This window comes from Daucus carota, chromosome 7, assembly GCF_001625215.2.
Source record: "Daucus carota subsp. sativus chromosome 7, DH1 v3.0, whole genome shotgun sequence".
Classification (NCBI taxonomy): Eukaryota; Viridiplantae; Streptophyta; class Magnoliopsida; order Apiales; family Apiaceae; genus Daucus; species Daucus carota.
The window spans coordinates 10517269-10541681 of record NC_030387.2 but is presented as its reverse complement, the minus strand read 5'-3'; the positions used below and the strand labels follow the sequence as shown (position 1 = coordinate 10541681).

Sequence of the window (24413 nt, the reverse complement as noted above, 5' to 3'; positions counted from 1 at the left end):
GTGTTAGGAGATTTTTCAGACCTAAAGATCAACTCAAGGTTGCTAGCTTGAATACTCTGAAGACTCTCCAATCCAAGCTCAACAGACAAGATAGTGATGAAGAATGGTTCTACAGGATCTTTCAGAAACAGATTAATATTCTTGAAGAAAAACTTAAGTCCAGAAGAAGAAGATCTTCTAGGAACAAGTAACTGCTCAGTCTAGAGGAGCATAATCATCTGTAAACTTTTCTAACTCTTGTATTTAAATTCTGCATTTCATTTTATTAATGTTTTGTTATCATCAAGTGTAGAATTTATGTCTGCATCTTCTCCAGTCATAAATTGGGGGAGATTGTTAGGAATCAATAATTTTTTTGATGATAACATAAACATTTTGTAACATGTCTTACTTAGAATCTTTATCAAATTTCAGTTGTAATTGTTATATTTATTATCTTTGGGAATTATCAACGGATGGGTAGAATAGGATGGCTAATTGTAAATATCCAATGCCATGTAATTTTATCTAAGTGAAGGATATTCAACTGATGAGATGTAACTATTCAACTGATGAAGACTGGATGATGTTTCAACTGATGAATATCAAGCATTCAACTGAAGACAAAGTATTCAACTGATGATGCTGAGGAATTTAACTGATGAGACTGGAACATCATTCAACTGATGAAGTTTGTAATTCATTCAACTGATGAGCACAGCATTCAACTGATGAAGTCAAGAGCAGTTGAAAGCAACCAGAACTTTCAACTGATGAAGCAAAGAGCAGTTGAAAGTGACTAGAGCTTAAGTCTGACAAATCACATGGATCGAATTACACTAAAATAGACATGGAAGCCTAATTAGGAAAATAAAGAAGAAGCAGAAACATACTTATCTCATGCAGTGCAATCTGGATCAAATCAAGATGATGGTCAAAGATGAAGACATCTCAGAAAGTATGCATAAGACAAAGTTGTGCAGCATTGTTTTTAGATTAGAGTGCATTTTGTAATCTAGCTAAAAGCTTTGTAAAACTTGGAGTATATAACCAAGTTAGAAGCATCAGTTGAACTTGTTCAAATTACTTGAGAGAAAAATCTGAGAGTTAGAACTTGTTTGAGTGATGAACCAGCAGCTGTGCGAATTGTAATCAATCCACAGATTCTTCTATATAAAATCTCACGGGTGGATCATTCAATCCACCCGTATTTTTAAATACTTGGTGTTTTCTGTTTTACTGTGATTAAGTGTATTGTTCCTTGAATCTTTTAATTTGTAAAAGATTGTATTCAACCCCCCCTTCTACAATCTTTCTTATAGTTGGTGTAAAATAACAACCAACAACATGACGACGAGAGTCACAACACATGGGGCTGATCTTACTGCTTAATTACGAAGGAATTTTTTTATTAATCTAGAAAGTTCCTTTTCGTTAAGCGCATCGAGCCAGGAGTGGACATCATCATCTGCAGACAAATAAAAATTATGTTTCATCATTAGCTAAAGTATCCAAAATCTTCACCTGTCTGGACATGACATGACCACAAAAGATAAACATAGAAGAAAGAGTCAAAAAGGAACTAACGACAAGTCCAAAAAACTTTATTAAAGTCAGCTTGATGGCAAGGTGAACGTAGTACAAGACATATACCCAGAAAGGGGTACAACCTCATCAACTTATGGACATATCCGTAAACTGACATGACGGTCAACACCATTACATGAATCAATGATACCTCTAGAAGTGTCCGATGACTCCAACGAGATTCAACGATACATTACGAATTATGAATTACAAGTCCCTAGGGGCTTGAATATGCTACTTTTGAAACTTTATCACATGTAAGTGAACTCATCCTCTTTATTCTCTTAGTCTTTAGCAATATGATAATAAGTTGATTACGATCTTTACTTGGGCTTATGCCATTTAGATGATATTTTATGCTTCGAGTAAATGTTTGCTTGAATGATTTGTAATCTAAGCATAATGTTACATGTGCTTGTTTCTTATATGACTTGCTACTCTACTTGATTGGATATGTGTGATGAAATATGATTATGCCAGTGCTTACGAGTTTTCTTCATATCTATTTGTTTAAAGTTAGCAACTTCGTCATCATCTTTATTGTGACATGATATTGCATAAGTACAAATTAGAATTTTATTTCATGAACAAAGAGGGCTGATCACCCATCCTACTACAGTTAATCATTATCGAATGATGATGACGACAATAATACACATTACACAAACAATAAATGACGCCACGAATAATGATGCATTTAAACATTACATAATCACAATTACAATTACGAGCTAAGTTTCAAGAGGGAAAGGCCTTTTAACTAGCCTACGAATGCATGCATCGACGTTTGAAAATAAACAACTTTGTCGAATACAACAACGTTTGAAAATTATATATATTTGTCGAATACATATACTACATGCATCAAAGTCTGAAAATTAAATATTCATCGAATATATATACTCGTCGAATACATATACTATGTGCATCAATGTTTGAAAAATATATTTTTCGACTACAATTACGCATATTACAAGTTTAAACACATCGACGTATTTAACAGACATGTCGACGAAAACTCCATAAAATTACACAAGTCACGACCCCTGGTCGAATACATTACACATGAATTACAACATACATTTTTACATGTCATCACTTACACGTGTCATGACAGATTGCATTGACTACATGTCATACGTTATAATTACAAGTGACATATTACTGTTACAAACAACATATCAGATTATAGTTATGTCGACAAGGTACACATCATGACTACAAGTTACATATTACAGATGGAAGACATGCTCTAAAACACTTTACGTGTTTTTAATCCTATTCGTTACATCATAATCATTCCAAATTAAGGGGTCACATGAACCAAATTCAAGCAACGGACACATAGAAATATGGAGCTGACAATGACAAGATTATATACAACATCTTACACATGTCAGAAGACATCTACAAGGGGCTTTATATATATAATGCAAAGTAACGTCATACAACTTGACATGTTAATATTACGGGGTTGATTTCAACTACATACAAGCTTATAAACAACTAGAGCGAATACAAATGTTCTTATCTTAGAACATGAAACTGACGACGACAGAGCAGCTACTCGTCGATGTTTTCATCATTACAAGATCTAGACAACGATTACAACTCGAGATAACATCATAGAGACTCGATACAAGACAATAGCGAACAAGACAAATCAATATGACATGATCACATGTTGCAAGCGTCAGTATTTTAACATAGCATCGTATTCCTATTTGCCATGATTTGAGGAAAATGGAGTGTTCAAGAAGTAATTTTGTTGGATGCATGTCTCCACCCAACAAAATTAGGGGCTATTGTTTGCACCCAGATTTTACAAGCGTCGGGACATGACGGGAAGTGTGCTGACACGACATGAAGTACTGACGATACGACGTGTGCAGATAAGGCAAGAGACCAAGTCTTAACAAACCCACCTCTTTAGGAGGGGAATTCAAATAGTAGTTGAAGAAGTGCCAACAATATATGAGGGAGTTAACATGCACGTGGAGCAAGAGGAGGAAAAATAGGAGTTAGAGGGAGAGTAGGAGTCTAATTACAAGAGCTATATATAGCCTCAAATATGTATGAGAGGATAACTACATTACACACAATAGCTGAGATTCTTCATCTTCCACCAACTGAGATTGCATATATTCATCAATCATGCTGCCGACGGGGACATACTACTGTCGGACGGGAAGTGCTTCTGGAGACGGCGACTACCTCTTTTTGTACTTTTATCTTTTATTTCTCATGCTTGTAATCTTATACTTCAATATTATAGTGGATATTTGGCTGGGACATTCCCACCCGCGGTTTTTAACCTTTTACAAGGGGTTTTCCACGTCACCAAAATTGTTTGTGTTCTTGTCTTTGATTTTCTTTTTGATACTTATCCATTCGATCTTCTAAATATTCATACATAAAACACTTACTCCATTATTATAGAAATTAAATAGGCTTGGCTTTTAACCCCGCAAATTTTGGTAAAAACAACTATCAACTAGTTTCAATATAATAATAAATAATGTGATGTCTATAACATACAAATTTAGAGCCAGTGTATTAAAATACTGCAATAATCCCATAATTGTCAAATTAGTTTATTGTGTTCACTAATTTATATAGCATGTGTTTTAGCTTTGTTGCATTTATCCGACTTTTTATATGTCCTAAATAGCATCCGTCCATATAGATCCTTCGGGTGAGGACCAAAAGCACTGGTGTTGTTCGCAAATTATTTGTATAACTTTAGCTCGTTCTGCGCCGGACTGATTCGAGTGACCAAAGCTTCACTTGAGTTTGTAACTGCTCGACATTCGATCTTACTATCCCATTACTAATATCCTGCACCCACATATTAAATGAATAAAACTCAATGTTACGAATCAATTATTATATTATTTTTTTTGCTAAGTAATTATTAACCACATATATGGAATTAATAGAAGGCCAAATTTGATTATTAATTAGTTTAAACAGCACAAAGCTACAAAATAAAGGGTACCAGTAGATATAGCGATTTGATGATGTATCACCTCTATCCGGGCGCCAATGCTAAGAACAAATGCATTTGGCATAGCCCTGACACTGATCCAGACCCCGTGATTCAGGACTTGAAGGCGAGGAACGTTCCCTTGGTAACTATTTGCTAACAGTATCTCAACTTGGCTAATTCCATTAACTAACATGGCAGCTGGCATTTTCTGGGCATAGAAGCTAAAGTCCTCGCCTCCCATTGTAACCAGAAAGACCTCCATGTTCTGTTTCCCAAGTAATATCTCCGCAACTTCTTTGCCATGCTCGTATAATGACTCATCATTCGATGTCACAGGGTAAGGCAGCGCTGTCTCCAACTTGAAGTCCACCACAGCTTTATATTGATGCACAGCTCCTTGCCTCTCTATTACCTGTCAGTTGTTTATGTAATCTATTATTTGGAAGACTACAATTGACAGTGCTTGCATAATTATCAATTATCAAACTGTAAATAATTAAAACCATCTTTTTATCTTGTGTGTGCACGATGTATGATGATTGTGAAATTATGCAAGAGGTTGAAAGTTTTATCCATTTGAGTCCAAGGTAGGGACAGTGAATACTAGTAATTATAAGATCTTGCTATATATAACCACGGAGAAATGTACGTGTTAAAAATGAGGATATGCTAATAAGTAATAATAACAATATAATATTGCTTATTCGCAGATCAAAATTTTGTATGTGTGTTACCTCTTTAATACATTCCGGAATGTAAGAAAGACCTTCAGCACTCAAGCACTCAAGCTTCTATAAGATCCTCCAAATCTGAAGGTCTCTGTAATTATGTTTGCACCTTTTCCTCCCTCTATGAACCCAACTGTCACAACCTAAAGGAATTTCAATTAGCCGTGAATGCACTGCACTAAAAGGACTCACTCTGTTACTTAGACACGTGTACAAAGTGATTCAAATTAAAATTGTAGGATTCCATATGCGTCAGATTAATTACTGGGGTTAACAGTTACAATCTTAATCAGATTCCAACAACGGAGGATGCTTCAAAACTGAATGGAAGTGGCACTAAAAGATACTCAAATGCCACATGAGTATTGCACTACGGCCAAAATACATCCCTCTTTAGAGTAAATTTTGGAGGGTCCATGATTACATTGTCACCAAGGACATATATAAGCATGGAGATTCACTGATTCAGAAAATATAAATTTATAAGCATGAAACTCTTTGTAAATTGTTAATGTGAAAAAGTATAAAAGGAGATTACTCTGGCTTCAAGAGGATCTGCTTCGCGGGACACAATCTGCTGAAGCGCAACAACTGCCAATGATGCTGCTACAAGTGGGTCTCTGGCATTGTGTGGGCTTGACGCATGTCCTCCTTTGCCATAAATTGTTGCTGTAAACAGCCCAGACCCAGCAAGCATTGGCCCTGGCCTGGAAGCAATGGTTTCAGTTGCTAGAGATGGTATAACATGTAGAGCAAAGATGGCACTCATGTCGTCAAAAGCACTGTGTCTCAACATGTGATAGGCACTCGCGTACCCCTCCTCACCTGGCTGGAAAACAACCTTCACGGTTCCCTTTTAACAAAAAGTAGCTCATTTGGATGAGAATACACATAATTTGTAGATGCATCACCTATTGTATACAGTTCTTAATGCAATCGAGTAATGGTATTATACCTTCAATTTGTGTTTCCTAGATTGAAGCAACTTAGCTGCTCCGAGCAACATAGCCACATGAGAATCGTGGCCACAGGCGTGCATAACTCCATCAACTTACTGACCTCTGTCAAATACGTTGAAACAAATTACCTGGGATTCACGTTCATGTATTACCCACCACTCCTCCATAAAGCAGGCATATTACAAAAGAAATGTCTTAAAGTATGTACAATTATTAGTATTTCTTATCCAAACTAAAATAAAATCTCAATTTATGAAATTAGTCGATTTACAACATATTTAGTCCTAAATATTGACCACAAAAAAATCTAAATTATCACCAGCTTTAACTGTCAACATCTAAATCTAAAATGATTCTTTAAGAGATAAGGATTAAAGCGAGATTGAAGAAGAAAAAGAGTGAAGTGTGCTTTGTGTGCAGCAAGAAACAATGGCAAAATCAAAACAACTCTACTTACTATTTCAAATACTTTTGGTATTGAGCTTAATTGATTTGTGTTCATCAGAGAGTATAATTTTCGCTACTTTGGGAAGCAGAAGCATGTACTCTTTCGACATATATTCAGTGCCGCTTGATTCGAAGAATTCAGCTCCTCTTTCGGAGCTGCGCTTAACCGACGGCCACTCCCTCAATTTCAATGGCCAGTTTGTTACCTCTACGAATATTATTCGAGAACAACAACAACAACAACAACAACGAGCAATTGAATTGGTTTATGCAACCGAAAGAGGAGGTGTGTCCACCATATATCAAGATATTATCTTTAATCCAACTCCACAAGGATTGAGAAGAGAGGCTCTTGAGGTCTCCGCTCAGCGAGTTGAGCTGCTCAGTGGAGATGGGGTTTCGATGAAAGACAGGCCGAGTTTGGTGGGTGACTCGTTGATTTACGTCTCAACTCACGAGAACCCGGGGGTTCCGAGGGCGAGTTGGGCGGCTGTGTACTCGACTCAGTTGAGTACCGGGTTGACTCGGCGGCTGAGTCCTTATGGGGTGGCTGATTTTAGTCCTGCAGTGTCACCTTCCGGGGTTTGGACTGCAGTAGCGTCTTTGGGTGATAAGGGGTGGAATGGGGAAGTTGAGGAGCTCGGGACGGATGTTTTCGTGTTTTCGACTCGAGACGGGTCGAATCGGGTTAAGGTGGTAGAGCACGGTGGGTGGCCGAGTTGGGCGGACGAGTTCACTTTGTATTTTCATAGGAGAGGGGATGATGGGTGGTGGAGTATTTACAAGGCGATTTTGCCGAAAAATGGTGAGTTAAGTGTTGACTCGGTTTTGACTCAGCGAGTCACTCCACCCGGTGTTCACTCGTTCACCCCAGCTGCTTGTGGAAATGAAAGTTTAGTTGCTGTGGCAACTCGGAGATCCGGGTCAGATTATCGGCATATTGAAATATTTGATTTGAAGGCCAAGAAATATAGAGAATTGACACGGCCGATTACGCCAGATGCTCATCATTTTAGTCCGTTTTGTTCTGCGGATTCTAAAATGGTCGGGTACCATAAGTGCAGAGGATCTAGCAGGGGGATGAAGAGCGAAAAGCCCCTGTTCCTGGAAAATCTCAGGAGCCCAATGCCTGAAATTTCGCTTTTTCGGGTTGATGGGTCATTTCCTTCGTTTTCGCCTGATGGAAACAGGGTTGCCTTCGTCGACTTTCCTGGTCTTTATGTTGCAAACATGGATGGGTCGGGGCGTCGTCAGGTGTTGAGTGATATGGCGTTTGCGACTGCCTGGGATCCGAAGCGGAAGGGAGTGGTGTATACAAGCACCGGGCCGACATTTGAGACGGAAAGTACTGAGGTTGATATAGTTTCTGTTAATGTTGATGACAATGATCTTGAGTCTAGCTACAAAAAGTTAACTCATGGTGGAGCTAACAATGCTTTTCCGTGGCCTTCACCAGATGGAAAATGGGTCGTGTTTCGTTCGGGTCGGTCAGGTCACAAGAACTTGTATATAATGGATGCGGTTGAAGGGGAGACGGGTGGGTTACACCGCTTAACAGAAGGACCATGGAGCGATACGATGTGCAACTGGTCGCCTGATGGCGAATGGATTGCGTTTGCATCAGACAGGGAAATTGTTGGATCAGGAGGTTTTGAATTGTATCTGATTCATCCTAATGGGACAGGGCTTCGGAAGCTGGTTCAGAGCGGGTCAGTTGGACGGACAAACCATCCGTATTTCAGCCCTGACAGCAAAAAAATAGCGTTTACTTCAGACTATGGCGCAGTCTCAGCCGAGCCTATTTCAAATCCTCATCAGTATCAGCCTTATGGTGATATATACACTATTAATGTGGATGGGAGTGGATTGAAGAGATTGACACATAATTCATACGAAGATGGAACTCCTGCTTGGGGGCCTAATTATATTCAGCCTGTTGATGTCGAGTCGGCTTACAATGCAGCACAATGTGCTTTCGAAGATCTGTCTTGGCTCCAAATAGATAGTCCTGCAAGTGCCAGTCATAGGAATCGTGTTGAAGATTATAATGGTTCAACTAAAATACAGTGTGGTGGTTAGTCTCAGTTCTGCAGTAATATGTTGGTAAGACACTCCAGTCTGAATGTATATATGAAGAATAAAAAGCAAAGCACAAGAGTTATCTTGCTGCATTTATACTCTGTAATATTTAGAATGAGTCTCTGTGGCATGGCCTACTATGCCGGTTATAATTATATCCAATCTTACGTGTTTTGCATCTTAATCGTCAAATGGTCAAATACCAAATAAAACGGTGTCATTGATATATATATTATTTTCATATAGTTAGATAATGTGGGCAACACTAGCAAACACTGATATTCACATACGAAACAAATTCAGAGTTTTTTATATGTAATGCGGATTGAATCACTATAATGTTTACATCAAATTGGATAATTTAGACCTCCTTGTGCAACCCTTCTGTATCACTTCATTAATATAGTTCCATGTATCCAGTCACTCATTTACAATCATCTCCTTCCCAATCTATAGAGTCCTTTGTTACATCAATATCGCTCTTTGCCACTCTCATATCCCAAAAAGAAAGCAATTTGAGTAGCAAGGAAGTAATAGAGCACTGTTTTCAACGATCAGAGGTTGCCTGAATGGATTTAACTGAATCTACAACGAAGATTGTACAGTGTTAGTTAAATTAGTGGAAATGAGCAGTTAAATGTTTTCAAATACTTATAGCTAATGGTAACATACTGGAACCGCTAGGGGACGGCCTGTTATAGTGCTTATGCAAGAAGCCGCAAGATTTGAAGCTTCTTCACAGTAATCAGTAAAAACTGCTGGGACATCTAAATCCTTCAATAATTCCTGAAGTATGATAACAGGTTTAGTAAGCACACAGCAATTTATAGAAGCACGAGACGAGAGTACTAGAACATACAATGGTAGGTGACCAGCTTGTGTAGGCAGCAATACCGGCATTTGGAGCAATGATTAAATGAGGCAGAGATTCCTGCAGATAGCTTCAAATAAGAGTTGAAGAAAAAAGCGAAAGATTATGTATACTCAATATAATCTAGAAGATTCTGCCTACCCAACCTTAGCAAGATCTCTGTAACGGTCATGATAGTATCCTGAATGAAGCCTTACTGCAACTCCCAGAGTCGATGCAGCAGAACTAGATTCCCTGTGAGAAGATTTGCAAATGCAATCTGTCTCATTGCATTGAGCATACTGGTGAAGATCAATTCTCTCGCCATCCCTAATCATGATCATCCCACAACTTATTATTCAAAGACAATCCCATAGACCAATCCAACTATCAGCTAGTTTCAATATAGAGCAGCAAGAAACAATGATAAAAGACTGCAATATCTATAACAGACAAATTTAGAGCCAGTGTATTCAAATTAAATGCAGACCTGTTTCAAAGATCAGCCTTTTGAAAGCTGAAAAATATCTTTTTGCCAAATTTCAACCCACCGACAAATAAATACATGGTGGTGTAAGAATCTGACCTATATTGCGGAACTGCAGGCCCAACAAGCTCCAAGCGAATTCGTACACGAGGAAAAAGAGCACGCAATTCACTGAATACAGAAACTTGAGAGAGCTCCTTATCAGGTCCTACATAAAAATGATCATCATAGAGTAAATGTGTCACACAAACAGGATTACACCAATTACATGATAATAATAATACTAGATTATTTGTGTGTACACTTGCAAGTTGCAAAGCTTTTTCTGCATCCCTTGATGAGATATATGTAGAAAAGGGGAAGGACTATATATGCATCATCATATACATATAGTAAAGCAATACCAAGGTAGTGTATATTCAGTTCATCAATAGCCTTGCTAGTCAAGCTTCTTGCAAGAGTTAGTTGAGCTGCCCAATATAAGGTAAGAGGCTGTAATTGTCAAACAATTAGATAGTACAACAGCTAAAGAGATGGTAGACAGGAGTGATAATTACGACGATTAACTTCATTCAACATTCATAAAGGTACCCTAAATGCCAAAAAAAACAGAAGAATTTCATTAGCCACATGTGTACATGTTTGTGTTTTCTCAATGTTCACAGGAAAGGTTGTGCGGATGAGGTATATAAGAATTTTAATTGCAGATATACAAATATGGTTGAATATGGCAAATAGCATTACATAGAAGATATTTTATACCAAGTGAAGAAGGATAGCTACTGGAGACTGTAGTGGGATGCACCTCCATTCATAGTAGTCCTCCCAAGTATCTAATTGATTCTGTAATAAAGACGAGGGTTCTGCACATTTACTTTCAGACAAGTCAAAATTAATATCAGGACAGCTTAATTACTAGCAATTAACCACAAGGGCAAACAAGTAATATGTACCTCGACATGGGCACAGTACACTGGCAAGACACCAACCCTCCATCAACCTACCAATACAGTCAAAATGAGAATTAGATCGCATATAAGAGTTGTTTAGAGCTGAAACTATCATTCGATATCTATTCTCTGCAAAACAAGAATTATCTTCATGCAGATAGAGCAAAAGATGCACATCCTACTTCTCTAAGATACACTACAACTGATCCACCGACAACATATTTTCTTTTGAATGTTTTCCTTGGCTACATTTTCTTCTCTACCGAATTGCAAATATAACGTATCTGAACGATGGATAACGAATTGCTTAACCTTTAGAAAATCATACAAACCTTGAATTTTTTAGCGATATCCCACAACGACATTCACACATCCACATATTCACACAATGTATTCCTCGCTTCTCTAGAAACGAACATCGAGTTTCCTTTTTCTCCAATACCTACAAGTCCCACCAAACATGATCAAACTGCAGAATTCACCAATGCAAGCATCAACAATTTTGTACCTCGACAGTAGCTTCTCGAGCAAATGTGAAAGGGAAGTCATTAAGTTCATCAGCATGCTTCATTTGCTCCTCTAACCTCTCACATTCTTCTTTATGAACACTCCAATGGGCAATCTGCATTGCCAGAAAACACTCTTCTATTATCTAAGTTTTCTTATGAGCTCGAGTAAATAAATTTCTTTTAATAGAAACAGAAAAACATTGAGCTACAAAATGTAAATATGTAAAAAACAATGTGCAGTGTTGCCACTGTAGCTAATATTAACTTAACTTTGGCTTAACGGAACATATTAACCACATATATCTAATTGCAAAAGAACAAATGTTTTCCAACCAAAAAAATAGCACAAATATTTGTGGAATTGAGGAGGGACCTGGTGAGAAACGGAGCAATAAGCAACGGCACCGCAACGAGCACATCGCCTGGTGGGTGCTGCCACGCACCGCCGGTTCGTTCCGGTCCCGGCGCACTCCATATTTTCCCGGCTAAGCACAGAGCCAGCTTAGATTATACTCCAAACCCAAAAGTCTTTGTACCCTTGCACTGGCTTAACCTGTTGGGCTTAATTGGGGTCCAACAATGGTGGTTGTGACTTGTAAGTAATTGGGCCCGAAAGTTTTTGTACTTTCTTTCAGAAAAACTTTTTCAAATATAATTTTTATTTAGCCGATATTATAAATAAGTATACTAAATTACTTTCTAAATATAATTAGCATAATCTATATTATACTATAATAAACCAGCATGACTATAATTTGTAATCGTACAATATTTTGATTTGGTCATGTTGATTTGACGATTCAGTTTATAACTAAAAGTTCGCTTTACCTAGAGTTCTCATAATCTTACATCTCTAAACAGTGTACACGCAGAATTCTCAAAGTCTTACATTTCTAAACAGTTTGATATAGTATAAGATAAAAACTCCACCATCATTTTTTTAAATATAATTTATAATTAGTTAAAAAATGTAACCCGTCTGTTAATATAATTTAATAAGATTTCAATTCATTAATACTAAAACACTAATAAAATGTTGTTAGAATTTAAATTATATATAATAAATTTAAAATTATATAGCCGCCGTGCTTTGCACGGGTTTAGGGCTAGTATATGTTAAATATCACTAGCCCTATCTTAAAAAACTGTCATGTTCCTTTTAGAACCCTTATTAGCCTTATGGCCCATTTGTTTTTGACTTAATACAGCTGAACGCAAAGAATGTCGTGTTTATATATTATATTTTAAAATAATATTTGAGCACACACAACGATGCAAAAAAATATATTTAAATTTAGATCCTGAAAGACTTTTTAAAATCTAGGATTTTGCGGTAAAGCTTTGATAGTTTCAAGAATTGGTTCTCACTTTTAGGCAAATAAAAAAAATTGATTCTCTTTTAAGCGCGACCCTCTCCGAGAAATGTAATTCTGATTATGTTGGAGATAGGTAATTCTTAAGCACCCAAGGCTTACCCCAAATGCAAGGACGCTTTTCTACTCCCTGAAGGGACAACCCGCCAGACTATAGAGATAAAGCCTTCTAGGGCGTATCTTCGAGAAGGTTCCACAAGCTCCCCGACAAGGACAACTCGCCAGACTACAGAGCAAGGCTTCCTCTAATCTTCATTCTCTATCTCCCAGGGAGGGCAACACCCCAGACTACAAGGTAGAGTTTTCGACAAGTTAATAGTGAAGCCCCATATACACCTAAGGGTGACCCCCCCGGGGCATAATATGTCTTCTTCTACCCTTCAATCATTGATCTTGTTCATAATTAGAAAGTCTTCAGCGACTTGACGCGCCTTGACGATAAGGCTTGCCCACATTTCCGGCGTGGTCACCTCGAGCCTGGTCCAATTTCAAAGCTGTCAGTCCATCGTGATCTTCTTTCATTGATCGGGTCTAAGCTTCATATATTTGCGTATAACAGTAACTAAAATTAATTCCAACATCCAATAAAATGTCTGATAGCAAATTTTAGTAAATTTATTTTGAATATTTGTCAAGTATACCTCTTTTTAACATTTTAATTACAATAATACAATCTTCTCCCAAAAATTACATAATTACTTTCTTTTCTAAAAATCTGTAATTTATTTGAATATATACGGTTTTCTGTTCTTGCCTTTCCCCAACTCTCCCCATCTCCCTCTCTCGCTCATTCTCTGTCTGTCTCTCCTCTCTCTCTCTCTCTTATGTCTCCTCTCTCCTTATTCTCTCTATCTCTCTCCTCGCTCTTTCTCCGATCCGGTGATTGTCTCGGTCGTACTTTCTCCGATCGCGAAACCCAAGCCATACTCATAGTGAGCACAATCGTTCTGGTGTTCTTGACGAGCATTGGATCAGTGATTATAATAGCAATGAGTGGACCCTATGCAACTTAATACAATTTAAGTATTTTCAAAAAAATTGTATTTGTCGTTGCAAGTATGGTTGATAACCGTTGTAGATATGGTTGCAAATGCAACATTCATATTTTTGCAATTTGTTTCGAAAAGTAATAGTATTTTCGTAAAAATTCTTATAATCTTGGATATTTATGAAAAAGCCCCATTTATTTTTTATCATAGAGTCTAGTTGTCAATGCTGATATTTTATAAAATGCTTTATGTATTGTACAACAATGTTTCGTAATTTTGTATTATTTAGAAAAAAACTTACCATTTTAAATGATCATGTTTGTCTTATATTATTTTTTAAAAATTTGTTACTGATATTTAAACAAATTACTTAAATATCTATTTTTTCGAAAAATAATAAATAATAAAGGCAAATTACTCAAAATATTATCTTTTAAAAGTAATTTTTAAGTACTATTGCTTTAAAACTTATTTTCAAAATTACTAATTTTAAATTTTATTTTCAAAAATGTGGTATGTGATTTTTGCAACTGAAAATGCAAATTTGATTTAATTTTTGAAAAGAATTGATTTATAAGTTATTTTCCTTTACAAAACCAAAACAATGGGTCATGTTCCAGAGAGAACCATTAGGGAGAGAACTCTTAGAACCACTACCTTAATTCTAGTATTAGTTAGGGTTCTGCAGCAGAACTGCACATGAAAAAAATATTTTACTTATGTATTATATTTTGAAATTACGTTTGAACACACACAACGATGCAAAAAAACCTAGTATTTAGATTTAGATCCTAAAATTCTATGAAAAATATAGGGTTCTGCAGTAGAACCTTAGTGGTTCTATGGTTTTATTTTAAGCATTGGTTCTCTCTTGAGCGCGACCCCCAGTTATATAACCTAAATTGATAGTGGGGAATGAAAGAAGAAAGACAGTGGAGATTAGGGTTTTCAATTGTTCGAAAGACCGGGAAGATACAGGAATCACGAATCTTTCTCACGACGGCACGTTCTCTACGATTTCGATTTCGTGTGTTTCGTCGTCGATTACTAACAATTCTGACTTGTCCTTGTCTTTTTCATCGTTCCCCCTTCGCCGTTGATATAGGAATCATGAATATCTGTTGTTGCGTGTTACAACAGATGTTGTTGTCGCGGAGGATGTGATGGTGATGAACCAGCGATGGTTTGAAAATGACGAGCTGTTTGGAAAAGAGACTTGTGGAGGCGGCTTGCAATGGAAAGAATTGCAGAGTTGAGTGAAAAATTATAATTAAAAATTTGGGACCACTGTGTCCTCGGGATCCCGACGATGCTATGTTTTCGGGAAAGAGGGAGAGATATAATTTTTGTATTTAAGGGTATACAAAAGCAACTTATAATTTTTTAAAATTGCGTTGTGGTTGATTTTGGTTGATCGGTTGTAATTATGGTTGAAATAGTTGAAAACTGTTATTAGGATTTATGGATGATAAATAACAGTCAACTTAACATTTTATCCATTTAATTTATTTTAAGTAAGAACATACGGTCACCGCCAAAGTATGTCTGTTTAGTATCATAATAACTATATGTAATAAGTATGCCCTTGGAATAAGTCATTTTATTTGTTCAAAGCCTCAAGTCGCACAATGGAATGACAAATAGAATGAAGGAAAGTTACTGTCAATTGGTTGACAGTAAAGCTACAATTGATAGCTATTGTTGGTCATGACAGATGATTTATATCTAACAACAACATTGATGGAAGCACCATAGAAAAAAAATGTTTATTTATGTATTATATTTTAAATTACTTTTGAACACACAACGATTTTAAGCAAATATTTTACATTAAGTTTTAGCGCGTATTTTGAGATTTTTATAAAGTATAGTTCCAATGTTCCATAATATTTTTGAAAAATGTTTTTCCCTAAACAAAATTTTGACGTTTAAATTTTTATTCAAAAATTTTTTTAAAAATAAATTATATTTTATAAGAATCTCAAATTACGTGCAAAACACATCCTCGTGGGAGGATGGTATAACTTTGTTGAGAATGCTCTTAAATGAAACATCCGCTGCTTAGAACAAGTATATCGGTTAGTGTTTGTCCACATTTGTTTCAATATTAAAGAACTACACCCCTCTCTTTCATAAATCTACTTCTATATATTAAAGGAGAACCAGGGGCAAATTGAGCCAGAAAAATGGTTGTGAAAAGACATATATACCCTCAATTAATATTGAATTCCAAAATTACCCTTTAGTATAATCTTTACGGCCATTCTGCACATATCCCCTCAATTGTCTCTGAAAGGGTCAGCTCAACAGATACATAAAAAGGCAGGCAGGCGGCAGTTCCCCCGATTTAATTGGACGATGGCGTCGTCGGCGAGGGAGAAGTTATATATGTATACTAATATGTCGTGATTTTATATCTGCTCCTCTCATTCTATATCTGTGCCTCTATATATGTATACTGATATGTCGTGATTTTGATTTGTATGTGATTGGATTGTTATGTGAGGAATTGAGTGTTTCCGGGAGGGAGTTCTATGGACCCCGATGTGATTGAGATTCCTCTGCCGACGCTGATTGATCGGATTTCGAAATCAAAAACTCTTAAACATAAGGAGGTGAATTGTTTTTTTAAAAAAATTTGATTGTTAAAACTGTGTGGCCATCTCGTGAAGCCATTTTGGTGTAAGCAATTGGGAGTTGCGCCTGTGTCTATAACCTCAATTCGACTTTGAGAAAAGAATTCGAAGATAGGTATTTAGCACAGCTGAAATCTTGGTGTGCATATCATTTGTGTGTCTATATGCTGAGACTGAATTGGGTTATTAGTATATTTTCATCAGTTGAACGCTGATGAAGAATTATTTCTATATTACTGATTCTTATCTTGGCAATCTTGCTTATGATTTAAATTTATGAATTAGTGTCCTCAATTTTTAATTCTGCAGTGTATATTTTGGAATCCGTAGAACCAATTGATGATTTTGATGCATGTTTCCAGTTTTGCCCTGAGGTAATTTTGTTTTAGTAATCCATCTATAGTTTCTGGTGTTAAGTATATTTTCTTTTTTGATTCAAGGCTGTTTGTTATCATTGTTTTAATGGCTAAGTTCCCCTTCTTTCCTGCTGACTTAAGTCCACTATTTTTTACTATTTGAGGTCTTATGGCTGCAATTTAGTTGCATTGTACTTAAAATTTCTCTCTTACAGTCCATACAGGATCAGGATGCGGAGCAAGTCCGGATATTCTTCCTCTACCGGGTGGTGGGATATCTGTAGGTATATCTATTCTATCTGCTTAGTCCATCATGGATTATATTTTGTCTTCCTTTTGTGATATATTATTTGCAGATGGGTGTATGTACTAGCATGTTAAGAATTTGAATTTAGTTTTGTGTCAGCTACTGAGTATACCAGATAAACATATATAATAAGTAATTAAATAGAAAGAAATAATAATAGAATTAGACCTCGCCAGTTGCTTAAGAGGAATACACAATAAATTTTTACTTACAAAGTTCCTAATCTGGAAACACCCGTCCATGTGTTATATAGATTCTCTATGAGTTCTGAGAGAATCAATGTTATTAATCCTTTCAATTATTATACATAAATTAGTATTTTTTGATGTTGAAAATTAATATTTGGTAAAAATATAGGAACATAGAAATATTTTATAAGTAAGAAATATGATAATATATTGTCCAGAACATCTGTCTTTTAAAATCTTTATTGATGGTGACTTGACTTTTTTTCCTGGTCATTCCAACACTAAAGCATCTATATAATAATACTCAATGGAACATGGGTATGTCTTGTCAGTGTATACATTTATGCGAGGGTTGTGTTTCTCTTCTCTTTTATTAAGTCCTGTTTGCTGTTTGTACTAACTAGGTAATTTTGTTTTAGTAATCCATCTATAGTTTCTGGTGTTGAGTATTTTTTTTTATTTTTTTTTTATTCAAGGTTGTTTGCTATCATTGTTGTGATGGCTAAGTTCCTCTTCTTTCCTGCTGTCTTAGGTCCACTATATTTTACTATTTGAGGTCTTATGGCTGCAATTCAGTTGCATTGTACTTAAAATTTCTCTCTTACAGTCCATGCAGGATCAGGATCCGGAGCAGGTCCGGATATTCTCCCTCTACCGGGCGGTGGGCTATCTGTAGACTGTAGGTATATCTATTCTATCTACTTACTGTGTCATGGATTATATTTTGTCTTCCTTTTGTGATATATTATTTGCAGATGGTTGTATGTACTAGCATGTTAAGAATTTGAATTTAGTTTTGTGTTAACTACTTATTATACTAGATAAACAGATATGATAAGTAATTAAATAGAAAGAAATAATTATAGAACTAGACCTCACCAGTTGCTTATAACGAATCTTCATTAAATTTTGCTTACAAAATTTCTAATCTGGAAACACCCGTCCATGTGTTATATAAATACTCTATGACTTCTGATAGAATTGATGTTATTAGTCCTTTCAATTATTATACATAAATTAATATTTTTTGATGTTGAAAATTAATATTTAGTAAAAATATAGAAATATAGAAATATTTTAAAAGTAATAAATATCATAATATATTGTTCAGATCAAACCTTACAAGTCTTGGCCGTTCGATATCTCTGCGGTTCCATGAACATCTATCTTTAAAATCTTTATTGATAGTGACTTAATTTTTTTTCCTGGTCATTCCAACACTAAAGCATCTATATAATAATACTCAACGGAACATGGGTATGTCTTGTAAGTGTATACATTTATGTATACATTTATGCAAGGGTTGTGTTTGTCTTCTCTTTTATTAGGTCATGTTTGTTGTTTGTACTAATTAAGATATAATGGTATGAACTTAGTGATCCCCCCCTAAAAAATTATGTCTTGTAAGATGTGCAAGATGTGGATCTTGGGAAGTTCATATTGGTCTTAGTTTGTCTCATGGTCGAAATCTCTATATATTAGCTTTTAGAAGGGTGAAAACAGTTTGCTAATATAAATATAGTTGCATTGTAGTGAGGTACTAAAATCTACTTTCTATACTTTAAACAGGGACTAGGGGCTGTGAAATTATAGATATATACTCAGTAGACATAATAAATAGGATTTCCATCAGCTGCCGCAAATAAATGCTTCATTATATATCTGACCAAAGATAATTAATTTGGCTAACTAATATATAGAGATATCTGGCAATCAAATCAAAACCGTGCATGCTGACTTGATTTTTGTAAAAAGAAAGATGAGAAAGATATCTTGCTCGATAGTTGGTGGAGGGAGTAGATTCAATATCAATTGGTTGTTTATGCTATTGCTTTAAGTGCCTGTTGCTCTGTTGTGATATCATTGAAATGTATCATTCTTGGCCCTTCATATTTTTTTATTGCACTGAAACAAGATTAACGAAATTAACCAGAACTAATTGCCCAAACAGCAGCAGAAAATTTTCCAATGTGAAGATTTGAAAACAAGGCACAATAAAAAATAAATATCCGGTCCGATCTCTACTCTACAGTTGGAAATTTCTAGCATTTGAAAATACAAGTAATTACCATTCCTTTAAGCTTCTTAGGAACCGTAGCAAATATTACTTACTAGCATACATCTACCACTTTGTCCAACTCTGTACTATCTTTATTTCCTTAAATTGATTGACTTCACCTGCAAAACTCACAACTTCTTTTTCAATCTTAAAGGGATAATACCATACATCAACTACTCATTCAGTTTCCCTTTTCGGTGAGATTACAGTCTGAAATTTGTTTTAATGACAATGCAGTCGCTGGAAACACAAAAATTGTCAGATCCAGTACATAGGACTTACCATGGAAGAATGTTAATAGGTTCCCATCTATGCATGTGTTTTTGCTTATTTTGAAGAAACATGTCCAAAGATTATTGGTGAAGGACTGGTCATAGATGAATGAGTTAGTTTTAGTTGAATTTGAAACATAGTGGGAAACTGGGAATCAGTTAGCCCGGTCATATTTTAAGGCACCCTTTATCTTTGTCAGATAAGAAGTGTAGTTAACTATAATAATAGCATAATAGCAGATTGGATATGCTATGATGCAACTCTAGAAAAGTGTGTACTTAAAAGATAATATATGTTTTCGTATATTGTTCTGAATATTGATTCCTTGCTTTGCGTTGCAGGTTGCTTACGTCTCAGACCAACTACAAAATGAAAGTGCTACAGATGATCATGCAATGGTTAGGCATCAAGCGGCTGAAGCTCTTGGTTATATAATAGGTTTGATCCTTAGTGTGTCTGTGCTGCGCGGTGACTGTAGTTCATATTTCAGAAATATATAGTATCATTTTCTGCTCTAAGCTATTTATCCTTTATCTCCAGCATACTAGACATCTCCTGCTACAAATTTTAAATCAAATTCTTTATATAATTTTATTTTAAATTTTGTAGATGGTCAGTGTATAGCTCTACTTTAGAGAAATTTGCAAAAGATCCAAAGCCTATTATTTCAAAGAGCTATAATGCTCCAAAAATGATCATATATAATAGCATGACATAGGTAGGGTGAATGAAATGTACAGTATTCTGCCTACAGTGACAAAATAACCTTCACTGAGCTGTGTTAGTAATCTGCGAACAAGAGTGTCATAAAATTAACTTCCAATTTGCTATGGAGTGAGGGAGGTACCTGTGTTCCCTAAAATAAAAAACATAATAGTGTTCTCTAAAATAAAAAACATAATAGTCAGGGGCTTAAAACAATGAAAATTTTGTATCTTCAATTAACATATCATATGATTGTTGGGAACAATATTTATAATTTATACGGTTTGTACATGTTTATCTCCAGTTTTTACTATGAACCAATAACCATCACCATTTACATGTCAAGTTCATTTTTTTAATTGAAGAGCAGTGTCATTAATAAAACCTCTAAACGTTTAAGGTAACATATCCTTATTTCACAACGTAAGATCTGGGCCGCCAGCTATTAGAATCCAATTTATAGGCAGCACTATACTGCCATGCTTTAAAACCCTATTAATTGATTTAAGTACAGCTATTTTAATATCTGCCATGCCTGTATACGTAAACAAAAGCTTTGAAAAACTGAGGTGGGAAGACTATCAGTTCAATAATGCAGGTGTATCGATATCTAGATTTTCCTCTACTTATCTTCTAGGTTCTAAGATGTATGATTATGTTTTGATTTCAAGGATGTTGTCTTGCTATTTGTGTGCTTTTGCAGGGCCAAAAAGAATTATGAATAAGGTGAGTACACTTGCCAGTTTGCAACACCCTTCTATTTGCAAATTACTTGGATTTCATGACTAGGATGGTTACATTGGAGGATGCTATTGTATGGGAGGTTATATCATGGAAGATTAGACCGTCTTTTATATGAAAAATCTGATGAACCTCTATTAGATTCGAATGCCCGAATGAAAAGTCCCTAACAATAGGTGAATGTAGATTTAAAGTATTCATGTTTAATTTGTCTGGTTGCTTGTATCATAAATAATTAGACTTGCTTTTCAAAATTTCTTCTCCAAGTGTAAAATTTCTTGATCTTACTAACCTCGCTCTAATAAGAGACTTATAAATATATAGATATTGTAAAAATTATGAAATCTGTAGTTGAGCTAAATGCTTAATTGCATATCTGTAATGAGTTTGCGCGGTGGAAATAAGATTTTTTTTTCCTTAACTTTTTCAAGAGGATTGTAATCTGAACCAAAATAAAAAAAGAGTTTTGTTTATTATATCCGTTGGTATTTTAAAAATATCTGTCAAGATATTGTGTAGAGATACTGATATGGCAGATTACTTTGTAGGTCACAATTCCCAACCTCTGTAGTACATATATAGAATACTTCGCTTTTGAATGCATTCGAGAATGTTATCTCTTCTCGTGTATACATTGGATACTTGCAATTTATCTCTCCGGATCAATCTATGGAGTATGGACTAAATATTTTATAAAACCTCCCAAATATTGTGAAATTATTCTCAATGATAACAAATACAAATAGTTCGAATCAATAATAGAAAATGACCCGTGCCTTGCACGGGTTATTACGCTAGTTTAAATATAATTTTTCAGCATAATTGAATTGCAAAATTCCCCTATTTTAAATTTTTAGAACGTGCCAATTATAATTACATCTATGTTTTATTCTATATTTGGAATAAATTATCATTTTTTATATTAGAACAAGATATAAAATACTACTCTCTCCGTCCCAAATTAACTATTTTATATGACTTTTTCATGGTCAATTTGACCCTACTTTGACTGAAAAATATGTATATTAAAATAATTGAATAAAATTATAAAAAATATATCATTGAAAAGATTATCAAATCTACTTTAAAATATAATTTCTATTGTGTAAAATTATAAAAGAATAATTTTTAATTTTCAGTCAAGATTGGGTCAAATTGACCGTCAAAATGTCAAACTAGACAGTTAATTTAGGACGGAGGGAGTAATAATTATTTTTAATAGTTGTTACATTATTATAGAAATGTCAAATTATTGGACTCATATTTATTACATGAATATTATTTTAACTTTGACTAATATAAATTGTAACTATAAAGAAGAACTCATATTTGATTAAAGAAAAAAAGAAAAAGAAAAAGGAACTCATATTTCTTCGGCTGAAAAAACGTATAACATGGCAACAAGGTTTCCAACGACAATCAAATGTTGTGACCACATCGTGCATATACATATATTTGGATAATATATACATGTCACACCAAAATATGCCAAATCTTTTGCTTGCAGTGTCCTCCAATCTTGGAATGACATTTTAAGATAAAAGGTGGGCAAGATTTGCAGCTTAATTGGTTGGTAAACCAGGAAAGGAGGATAGGTACTAATTCTTTTCAATCTTGCGCACAAAAGATGCCTAACTAAACTTTAAACTTCAAAAGCTAGATTTGCAAATATTAAGAACACTTATCCATTCAAAATATATATATATATAGAGGGTCACTCCAGTGAGAACTTCTTAAAATGAGAACGGTGAGAACTTCCTTAATTTATCATATTTTGGCTAATCTAAACATCAAACTAGTGGGTACCCAATATAAAAAATGTATATAAAACTAGTCTCTTCCTAGCTAGTCAAAAAAAAAATTCAAAAAAAAAGTCCACTGCCACGTCATCAGTGAATTTTTTTTTTTTTTTTTTTTCCGGCTAGCTAGGTGGAGACCTTAATGATATACATTTTTTGTGAAGGTGCCCCTGGCGGGGCCCTTTAAATGAATGAGATATTGATAAATTAAAAAAATTCTCACAGTTCTCATTTTAAGAAAGTTCTCATTTGAGCAAGTGCCTATATATATATATATATATATATATATATATATAGAGAGAGAGAGAGAGTCCTGCTCCAATACAAACCAAATTAGCCTAAAAACTAAAAACCAGTTTCTGCTCAGTTTTTTATCACTATTTTGAACTACAGAAATCACTAATTTGTACATAACATATCACTAATTTATATATAGCGTATCTCGCGAATACAAATATAAATATACACATATACGCAATGTATATGACCATCATATTCACCCGAACTATAATAATGGACCTCTTACCATCATTACCAGACGTTTTTATGACTTGGCATCATTGTCTACCATCACCAATAGTCACATACACTTTCCATCATAATTTACCAAAACTAACAACTACTTACCATCATCATACAAATACTCTTACGGCTTCTTACCGCCAAGAATCTTCATACGACTCAAATTGATCATCTATAATCGATTACCAATAGTTTAGGTGAGTAGATTTTCTTAATTTTAATGATAAAAATCACTGTTTATACACTATATAAAAACAGTGATTAGTGCAGTATATATTAATGATATCCGGAGTTATAAATAGTGATAAGGAAACTGGTTTTTAGTTTGTATTTAAGAGTTGGTTTGTATTTGATCACTAGCCTATATATATATATATATATATATATATATATATATATATATATATATATATATATATATATATATATATATATATAGTGATTATTGGAGTTACATAGTGCGCCACTATAAATCATCAATTTTATTATAAATTCTGTTATAGAATACATATAAAACGTGATTCTAATATAGAATACTATAAAATATATCTATTTTAAATAATTTAACACTTAAAATTTGATTAAAAAAAGTATATTTTCGAAACTGATTCTACAACAGAATAATTCTGGATGATTATTATTCTGTTATAGAATCATGTTGAGATATTGCATAATTTTAGATGATCTTTGGAATGAAAAAATTGTATAACTTCGTTTTCGGTTTAATAATCAAAATTTGCAATTATATTTCATAAAAAATATAATAGAATATATATTATGTATATATTTATAATGGTGTGCTACGTAACTTCATATAAGAGGGTATGCTATGGAGTGCTACCCTATATATATATAGGCACTTGCTCAAATGAGAACTTTCTTAAAATGAGAACCGTGATAA

At 34.7% G+C, this 24413-nt stretch overlaps 2 protein-coding genes, 1 long non-coding RNA gene and 1 pseudogene across 5 annotated transcripts; 2 read left to right on the top strand and 2 right to left on the bottom strand.

Moving 5' to 3' along the window:
* Positions 1 to 3854: 3854 nt before the first annotated feature.
* LOC108194698 (IAA-amino acid hydrolase ILR1-like) lies at positions 3855 to 6334 on the bottom strand (annotated as a pseudogene).
* Positions 6335 to 6556: 222 nt separating this feature from the next.
* On the top strand, positions 6557 to 8952 carry LOC108196100 (uncharacterized). The gene has a single exon (XM_017363203.2). It carries the CDS (start codon positions 6672 to 6674, stop codon positions 8766 to 8768), a length of 2097 nt encoding a protein of 698 aa, XP_017218692.1. The 5' UTR covers positions 6557 to 6671; the 3' UTR covers positions 8769 to 8952.
* An 82-nt stretch (positions 8953 to 9034) lies between these two features.
* LOC108196101 (uncharacterized) lies at positions 9035 to 12135 on the bottom strand. Of its 2 annotated transcripts, none has more exons than XM_064080719.1 (11): positions 11938 to 12135; positions 11564 to 11677; positions 11388 to 11497; positions 11059 to 11105; positions 10868 to 10968; positions 10510 to 10597; positions 10205 to 10313; positions 9786 to 9948; positions 9628 to 9699; positions 9441 to 9554; positions 9035 to 9347 (listed from the first exon to the last, which is right to left on the bottom strand). In XM_064080719.1, exons 1-11 carry the CDS (start codon positions 12037 to 12039, stop codon positions 9261 to 9263), a joined length of 1107 nt encoding a protein of 368 aa, XP_063936789.1. In that variant the 5' UTR covers positions 12040 to 12135; the 3' UTR covers positions 9035 to 9260. The 2 variants fall into 2 exon arrangements, with proteins under 2 accessions (XP_063936789.1, XP_017218693.1); XM_017363204.2 differs by having other exon boundaries at positions 9035 to 9353; positions 11938 to 12133.
* Positions 12136 to 16174: 4039 nt separating this feature from the next.
* LOC135147868 (uncharacterized) lies at positions 16175 to 21482 on the top strand. 2 transcript variants are annotated; one of them, XR_010285812.1, is made up of 6 exons: positions 16333 to 16677; positions 16872 to 16936; positions 17134 to 17202; positions 18021 to 18096; positions 20087 to 20183; positions 21154 to 21482. It is a non-coding gene; the product is annotated as an uncharacterized LOC135147868 (long non-coding RNA). The 2 variants fall into 2 exon arrangements; XR_010285811.1 differs by lacking the exons at positions 16333 to 16677; positions 16872 to 16936; positions 17134 to 17202; positions 18021 to 18096 and adding an exon at positions 16175 to 16316.
* The last annotated feature ends 2931 nt before the right edge of the window (positions 21483 to 24413 follow it).

Bases quoted from the DNA above. Each gene is read 5' to 3' on its own strand.
- LOC108196100 (XM_017363203.2), top strand. From the start codon at position 6,672: ATGGCAAAATCAAAACAACTCTACTTACTATTTCAAATACTTTTGGTA.
- LOC108196101 (XM_017363204.2), bottom strand. From the start codon at position 12,039: ATGGAGTGCGCCGGGACCGGAACGAACCGGCGGTGCGTGGCAGCACCC. The intron at 9,700-9,785 runs GTTGGGTAGGCA...AGCTATCTGCAG, and splicing joins GTTACAGAGATCTTGCTAAG to GAATCTCTGCCTCATTTAAT. The intron at 9,354-9,440 runs GTATGTTACCAT...TCTTCGTTGTAG, and splicing joins GCCGTCCCCTAGCGGTTCCA to ATTCAGTTAAATCCATTCAG.